The sequence below is a fragment of the Nematolebias whitei genome, chromosome 10 (assembly GCF_014905685.2).
Source record: "Nematolebias whitei isolate Nwh7 chromosome 10, NemWhi1, whole genome shotgun sequence".
Taxonomy (NCBI): domain Eukaryota; kingdom Metazoa; phylum Chordata; class Actinopteri; order Cyprinodontiformes; family Rivulidae; genus Nematolebias; species Nematolebias whitei.
Window position 1 is genome coordinate 49,306,936 of NC_056507.1, and position 9,418 is coordinate 49,316,353.

Below are 9,418 nucleotides of genomic sequence, written 5' to 3' on the forward strand. Positions count from 1 at the left end.
CCTCCCATATCTTTTGCCATTTATCCTTCATTTTCTGTTTTATTAAAAGTTTTATTTCTGTTTTACTAAAATTAACTACTAAATTCACTGATGTATTTCTAGTGGCTTCCTTTGCAGCTTTATCTGCCATTTCATTTCCTGTAACACCATAATGAGCTGGTATCCATAAAAAATGTATCATTAGACCCATCATATTTATTCTGTATAGTGTCTGTTGAATTTCTATTAAAATATGTGGCTGCTTTCTGAATGGTTACACTGGTAACTGACTAATGATGAACTGGAGTCTGAACAAATCACTGATCTCAATGGTCTTGTTTCTTCAACCCACTGAATGGTTAATAATATTGCGAGCATTTCCCCTGTGTACACTGAAAGTCCATCGTTACTTCTTTTCCTAACTTTGATGTTGAACTCTGGAACAATGAAGGTTACACCGACTTTATTTACTAAGTTCTTGGAAGCATCTGTGTAAATTTGAACATAGCTGTAATATGTATCAATATGGTTCTGTACCGTATTTGAATTTAAAATGAACCCATTATTCTCATTTCTGTTTTCAATAATGTAAAATCTACCATGGCATCTGGAAGTATCCATGGTGGTATTACTGGTAATGGAGTTGTTTGACTTATATTGATCTGATCTATTTTGAGTTCTGTTGTTTTCTGATTCACAGTCAAACCAAAACTTCTGATATCTTTTACTTCTTTTTCCCAGCAAGGTTCAACTGTCTCTTGTGTTGGATGATCCTGTCCATGACCTCTCAGATTAGCCCAGTACTTTAGAGTTAGTTGTTCTCTTCTTATTTTGAGTGTTATTTCTCCCATTTCTACCAGTAGTGATGATGTTGGGGTAGATCTCATTGCGCCTGTACACAGTCTCAATGCTTGATATTGAATACGGTCTAATTTTTGTAAAGTTTTATCTGCTGCTGAATTATAAACAATGCTTCCATAGTCTAGTACTGATCGAATTAATCCTGTATATATAGCCTTAAGGGCTTTCCTATCTGCCCCCCAGTCACTTCCAGTTAAACACCTCATGATATTTAACACCTTCTTGCATTTATCCAACACTTTCTGTATGTGTATATTCCATGTAATCCTCTCATCAAACCAGACCCCAAGAAATTTAAACTGCTTCACTTTTTCTAGTTCTTGGTTATATAACTTTAGTTTAATATCAGCTCCAATTTTTTTCCTTGTAAAGAACATTGTCTTAGTCTTTTCTACTGAAAATCTAAATCCCCATTTGTTTGACCATTTTTCAACTTTAGAAATAGCTTCTTGCATTTTTCTAGTAATAAACTCCAAGTTCCTTCCCCTCTTCCACATTGCTCCGTCATCAGCAAAAAGAGAAAAACCCATCCCAGTATCTACAGTTTGAAACACATCATTTATCATTATTGTAAACAATAAAGGACTTATTATACACCCTTGTGGAGTTCCGTTTTCAGCAATGTGTTTTTCAGAATAATGGTTTCCTATCCTTACTTGTATTTGTCTCCTGGTAAGAAAATCTTTTATCCATCTGTACATCCGTCCTGTAATGCCTATATTTCTAATTTTAATTCATAAACCTTCTTTCCACATCATATCATACGCTTTTTCAATGTCAAAAAACACTGCTACAATACTCTCTTTTTTAACTTGGGCCTTTCTGATTTCATATTCCAAACTTAAAACTGAATCCATGGTGTTTCTACCTCTCCTAAAACCACTTTGATATTGTGATATATATTCGTTTGATTCTATATAGTAAATCAACCTGTCATTAATCATTTTCTCCATTATTTTGCATATATTAGACGTTAATGCAATCGGTCTGTAATGTTATGGGTTTGTGTCATCTTTGCCTGGCTTGTGTATTGGTATTATCACTGCTTCTTTCCATCCCTGTGGTAATTTTCCATTCTCCCAAACTTTATTATAAAGATCTAATAAAATGTCTTTAGAGGATTCACTAAGATGTTTCACCATTAAATAACAAATCTGATCTTTCCCAGGTGTTGTTAGCTTAAATTTCTGTAGGGCTCGATTTAGTTCTGATTTTGTAAAAGGAACATTTAATAGATCATTTCCATCCTCTACATGCTCCAAGATCTCTCTATTCTCTATCATTGTCATTTCTCTTCCCCTTTTCCCTTCCAAAGTAATATTATCTGAACTATGTATTTTAGTAAAGGCCATCAGATCTGCCTTTTCTTCATCTTTTACTGCTGTAATTTGACTTAATACTGGATAACCATATTCTCTTTTAATCCCATTCATTCTTCTTATCATTGTCCATACTTTATTAATCCCAGTTTCTCTTCCTACTGAATTACAGAAATGCCTCCAATAATCCCTTTTTGCACTTTTAATAGTTCTTCTCACAATGGCTCGACATCTCTTATATTTAATAAGATTTTGGGAGCTGTGATTCCTTTTTAACATTTTAAAAACTTTATTTCAACTTTTGATTACTTTATCACACTCCTTTGTCCACCATGGAACAATCTTCTTACAGCCCTCACCTCCTTTCTTCTTTATAGATTTGTCAGCAGCCTGTATGATTGCATGACAAACAGAGACATTTAGCTGATCAACTTCCATATTTACATTAATTTTTCCAATTCCTGATCACTTATACATCTAAATGTTTCCCAATCAGCACGACCAAAACACCATTTCTGCAAACCACCTGTCTTATATTTTTCAATATCCAATTTTATTTCTGTTATTATGGGATAGTGGTCGCTTCCTATTGTTGTATCTTTAACTATTTTCCATGTACTTATTCCTGCTATTGAATTTGATATTATTGTGAGGTCAATTGTTGATTCCATACCTGTTCTCATATCAACTCTTGTTCCCTTACCATCGTTTAAACAGACAAGATTTTTATTTTCCATTAATTCTTCAACAATTGTTCCATTACCATCATTCTTAGTGCCCCACAATGAGTTATGGGCATTAAAATCACCGCACCAAAAGATGTTTCCATTTAAATAACTATTGAGTTCTTCCATTGATTCATGTGAAAGTCTTTTGCAAGGATTGTAAAAATTTATTACTTTGATGCTTTTCTTCCTGTCCCAAACTTCAACAACTATATATTTATTCTAAATGAGTTCCTTTTGCTAATAATCTAAAGTGCATTCCTGTTTTTACAAATGTTACACATCCCCCTCCCTGGGTCTCACTTCTATCTCTGCGTACACCAGTATATCCTCTAATAACAAAGTCTAAAGTTGCTTTGAGCCGAGTTTCCTGAATACATATTATGTCTGGTTTTTTGTTAAGATTTTTAATGAAGCCTTTAAATTCTTGTCCATTTGTGATTAAACTTCGAGCGCTCCACTGTAGAATAATCAGAGTGCCCCCTCTCCTGATGTCCCTGACTTCCAGTTTCCTCCCAGTTTTTTGTTAATATGCTCCCATGAAATGTCTTTTATACCAAAATATTTCTCTGCTCCTTTAACTATTATTTTAAATTTCTCTGTTTTGTACTTGACCTGGTCTGCACAGTTAATCACATACACAATGAACAACATGATCCTCTCCACTAATTGTAGGTTCAGGTCTCTCTTTTGGTAACTGGGATGTTGGGTTTTGTTGTACACTCATCTCTCTCCTTCCAGTTTGTTCTTGAACTTTTTTCACAGCTTCATCATAGCTGATATTATTTACGGTTTTAATTTGCTCCACTTTAATGGCCTTTTTCCTAATTTCACATCCTCCAAAAGTCACTCTATGCTGTCCCCCACAATTACAACATTTATCTTGAGCAGTGTCACCACACTCCTCATATCTATGATCACTCATATCTATGATCACTCCTCATATCTGTGATCACTCCTCATATCTGTGATCACTCCTCATATCTGTGATCACTCCTCATATCTGTGATCACTTCTCATATCTGTGATCACTCCTCATATCTGTGATCACTCCTCATATCTATGATCACTCCTCATATCTATGATCACTCCTCATATCTGTGATCACTCCTCATATCTGTGATCACTCCTCATATCTGTGATCACTCCTCATATCTATGATCACTCCTCATATCTATGATCATTCATATCTATGATCACTCCTCATATCTGTGATCACTCCTCATATCTATGATCACTCCTCATATCTGTGATCACTCCTCATATCTGTGATCACTCCTCATATCTATGATCACTCCTCATATCTGTGATCACTCCTCATATCTGTGATCACTCCTCATATCTGTGATCACTCCTCATATCTGTGATCACCCCCACATCTTGGACACCTTTGCCGTCCCTTACACACAGCTGCAATGTGTCCATATCTTTGACACTTATAACACCTGAGTGGGGGAGGGACATGAGGCCTAACTGGAAAGCTCATGAACCCGATCTTAACCTTCTCTGGAAGTACATTATTTTGAAATTTAATCATTATCGACAGGCTTTCAGTTCTTTCTCCATTTATTGTTCTTATTAATCTTTTGATCTGATTCACCTCTGCACCCTGAATGCTCTTTTTAAGCTTTTCTAGATCTTCATTTACTGGTATTCCAGTTATCACGCCCCTCGTTAATTTCTTCTCTCCTAAAATCCTTTTCTGTCTCACATTTTTTCTACAAATACTTTCAATATTCAGTGCTTTTTTTCTGTTCTTCAGTTTTACAGATGACCAGTATAGAGAGAGAGATTCTTTATTGTCATTCGCACCTCATGTGGTACATGTGGTGGAGCGAAATTATGTCCACAGGGTCCCAGTTACATCCAACAATAAAATGTATAAGAAAAACAGTAATAACATCTAAGATATGAACTAAGAAAAACATCAACTAAATATACACTAAGCACTCATAACATAAAACATACATAACATATACTCTCATCTCTAAGTGTTTTTGCAAAAGAAATATCTCCAATCTTCTTTTGAGTTATTTTGATAATGCAATTGGACCCAGCTGTATGTTGTTGTCCTTTAAATTTCAGAATAACTTTAATTTCCTCTTTAAGAATCTTTTTGCGGACCACAGGTGTCCCTTCATCTGAACTATTTTCTTCCAACGTCCTTTTACCAACATGTGTCCCTACCAAACAGTCATTTTCTCGCCCGATTCTTCCTCTTCTTCCACTAACAACTTGACTCCAATCATTTAAATCCATATCCTCATCATCTTCCTCAACTTGAGCTGCCATTCTGGCCCAGTCACAAACCAGTTTATGCCAAACCGCTTGTTTCTTTTCTTCCAACACTCTTTCTTCAATGAAAAATCAGCCACTTTTTTCAAAACGTTCTCACCCACTTCCAGGACCAACGCACGCAGGGGTTTCCGTCTGCGTCCCTCGAGTCTGAGTCCTGAGTCCGCCTTGAATGGTAGGAGAGCTGGGTTTAAATAGGCAGGCCTCTTCTGTGGTTGGAGGAGCAGGAGGTGAAGAAGCCAATCAGGATGCAGATTGACGTCCACTGGGGAGCATTCAGGAAGTGAAGCAGCCAATCCCAGATGGGCCACAGCACAGCTGAGTCAGCAACCAACCTGCAAACACTTTTGCTCAACCAAATGGCCTCAGGCCTGTAGTGAACCTAACCTGAAGTAATAAGCCTAAGGTCGAAACACTCGACCTTAAGAACTGACCAGATGGACAGAGACTGTTATTTCATTGATCTGCATCCAGAAATACAGTTTGAGCCATCTGGAGACTTTCTTCCTTGAATTAATCAAGTAGAAAAGACAATCCTCTATGATCATTACTATTTTACAAATGTTTGATAATCAAATTGTGTTAGTTCACTCAATGTTTACAGGTTGAAGAAAACTACTCATTTTTATTTTACATAAACAGTAAGTAATGATTTTTATTCCTCATTCAAAGAAGAAATCAGGTTAATATGCTGTATTGTGAAATTCTTTATCAAAAGGGCTCGTGAAACGGTCGGCACAGATATTCAGACCAGAAGGAAAAAATAAAAGACACAGACTGTAACTTGCTAGAATAATATTTGTCATTTATTAATCTGCCACAAGAAATAACAGCCAAGCAAAAGAGTCATGTACACTCTTAACACACAAATTGATATGAGTATCCCTCACCGTGACAAAATGATCGGGAAGCCTTTCGATCCAATGAGGAGAACTCAATCAGGCGATCTGGCACCGCGCGCTGGTCCAGAACAAGACTTCTAACTCTCTGTGTCTGATACATTTCTTATAAAGGCTTCCCTGATCGCGTGAGAGCAGATCAAAGCCAGTTTGATGGTTACCAGAAGAACAGATTTAATTAAATCTGTTTTTCCTTCATCAAAGCAATCTGTGCAACAGAGCGATTTCATATAAACATGTCCTTCAAAACCTGGGTCACTGTAACCTGAAAACGGGGCCCCATCTTCTGGTTAGAGCATCCCCCGGAGGACTTTAATTACTCCAAAACACATCTGCAGCACAGGAATGACTGAATAAGCAGATAAGCTGCATCAAAAGTGAGTATAAGTGTGTTTAAATAAGTATAATATAGGTCTAGATTGGCATAAAAGCATTAAAATAATAATTTCTATATCATATGCATTTCTTGATTTTCTGCCAGGTTGTAAGTATGTTAAAGGTCGGTTCTCGGTCAACTAAAATGTTTACTGAGAAGAAATGTCATGTTTAACTATTTGAGAAGATACAGCAGAGTTTGACTCCACGAAGTCTGGTTTTCTGCAATAATCTCTCTGTCTGTTGTTGAACAATCTCATTCTCTGACCTCGAATTTGATAACACCTTACATCACAAACCACACCTTTTCCTGGTCCATCGACCAATCAAAAAGCTCTCAAATGACCCGGAAGTCGACCCATTTAAAATGTGGCAACTTCCCAGTTGCTGCAGTTGTTGCGCTCAGGAATGAGTTCAACTAGAGAGTGCACAGAGTCTGAAGTCTGAAGCCAGACGCTGAAGATTAATGGAGCTAAAAAGAGTCTGATGCTGCAGAGCTCTGAGAGTTCCACACAGAGTGCTGAAGAGTGATGGGAGTTCAGAGTTCTTGGATGCAAACGCGTTCAGGATGATCCAGAGACGTTTTGGGATTATAACTCCTGTTTGAAAAACCTCGCACGACTCTCGAAGGATTTCAGCTGCTCTCAACGGAGACGCTGAAAGAGTCTGAAGGATTCTATACCGAGCTGATTTATCATCAACCAGGTAACGATTCTACTTCGACCAAGCGTACCGTCGCAAGCTGAGATCTGAAGGAGCGTGCACGTTTCTGGTCAAACAGATTAATTCCCTCACAAATCTCTCTGTAAGATAAATCTCCATTTCCATCTTAAACTCTGCTTTCTCCTAAAATCAGTACAGATATTTTAGAAATATCTGAAGCAAAGTCCTCGATCACCGCCGTGTGATTGAAGTCCATTATTTGTGAAACTTGTCTGTTATTATTTTCATATTTTGCCAAATTAATGTAAATGTTTGATGTTAAACTTTGATTCTGAAAATAAATGACCGCATTCATTTTGATGGGTCAAAGATAAATAACGTCTCTCGTTACATTTCTGTTAAAATTCAATGCACGACATTTACACAGTCAGAAAGATGAGGAACTTGTGAAAAAGTATGAATATATATCCCTATATGACATACTACAGGCCATAACATCATTCTACAACAAATGTTGAACCTAATTAATTGTATTTATCATTTATTCCGTCAGACCATCACAAACTGCCAGTACATACTGGAGAGTACTGGAGATTTTAGTCATTTTAAACCAATCTGAATATCTGTGAATATGAGAGGCTCTGAATATTAGGTATTTTCTCTCGTACCCAACAGAAAAAAAAACACCACACAAGACAGAGTAAGATTTTTGGCCAACGCTCTTTGCAGAGAGAGAAATCCACCTCTGGTCTGAAACCAGAGGTGAACTCCAAAGCCTTGCTGTTAGAACTGACTTTTTATTTGGTAAGAGTGACACATCAGTTTTGCATCAATAAGTGTTTGGCTTGGAAACACTCTTTGATCAGAACAAAACATCTTGTACAAGTTCAGTTGAATAAATGCTTATTGTAATGAGTTTCTGACACCATCTGTATCAAAGGGTGAGGAGAAAAACAATGACAGTGCAAGATAGCTGGAATACTAGTTGATGTTTAAACTTTGACATGTTTGGTTTTTAACAAACAGTTCTAAATAAAAACAGTTTATGTAAATACAGAGAATTACTATCAGCTCGGACGTGGACTGATAGTTCCAGAAACTTTTTGCTTTGTATGCATAGAAGTATAGAAATCATGAAGCAGTTTAAAAGTGATAACAAATGAAAAACTCTTACACTGAAAGTCCTCAAAATGTAGAAGAATCTTCATATTTGATTCTGATGAAAGCTTCTGTTGAGGTGTTCTGTGGTCGGGTGGAGGGGGGTGTTTCTACGGGCTGCAGCAGAAAGCCTCTTCTCTCTTAAGGTTTGTAAAGATTCATCTGAAGACTTCTGGGTCAATGTAAAGATGCTGACCCATAATGCACGGTGGCATGGTTGGAAACCACCACACACATCACTTCAGGTCCAATCTGGACCCCTTTAAGAGCTGCTGCTGAAGACCAGATTCTGATTTGAAGCAGATCTTAGTGAGGTGTTATAATGTCTTCCAGGTCGGTGTTTTATTGTGGAGGAGGACATCCGTGAATTCACCCAGATGAAGGTGGACAAACGCTGTCAGGGGATTCTGAGCATGCTGCGACATTGCCAGCGCCTCCGGGAGCTGCGAGGGGGGGGGGCTCGTCCGCTACGTCTTGTTATGAGCCGCTGGAAGACCTCCTGAAACACTTCACCTTGTAAGACTCGTCTGAAAGTTATCTTCAGGACTAGCGGGTCATGTTGAGGTTTGTAGTCAGTGAGCTGTTCTTCAAGGTCTCCACACTTCTGTGAGGAAATGTTCAGCAGCAGAAATAAATTTCTTCACTTGAATATTCTGAGCCCAAATATTAAAAATAAAGTTTGTTCTGAGCCTGATGTGAAATCTGTTATTTCCAACCACAGACCCATCCAAACCCTGACCACAGTGGTCCACTGAAGAACTTCTGTCATTCGGACAGTGGAACCCTTCCATTAGAAAACTGCTTTTTTATTTCAGTAGTTTAAATTGGGATTCACTTCAGTTTATTTCTGTAGCTCCGTCACAACAGAAGTTATCTCAGAGCACTGAACGAAAACATTCACATACAGAAAAATTCAATTAACGTTATTTATCTGAGGAGTAGCAGATATACCAAAAAAGTCCATGCTCACTCATTAATCCAGGTATACAATCCAACAATTTTCAGTCAGGTCATCTGGACAGTTTCTTTACTTAAAGAAAGCTAAAGCTGGTTTTCTCTACAATCAAGGAATTCGTCAGCAGCAAATTTGGACCCGATCACGCTGCTTGCCTTTATGATGGCTTGGTTCATGTCTGGAGTACCC

The 9,418-nt window shown here is 37.5% G+C and overlaps 1 protein-coding gene across 1 annotated transcript in view; it reads left to right on the top strand.

Annotated features, from left to right (window-relative positions):
- ska1 (spindle and kinetochore associated complex subunit 1) overlaps positions 1-8,757 on the top strand; it is a 46,321-nt gene extending 37,564 nt beyond the window's left edge. The window contains 2 exon segments of the mRNA XM_037683044.1: positions 8,608-8,723; positions 8,725-8,757. Coding sequence (XP_037538972.1) covers positions 8,608-8,723; positions 8,725-8,757 — 149 coding nt within the window.
- Positions 8,758-9,418: the final 661 nt, after the last annotated feature.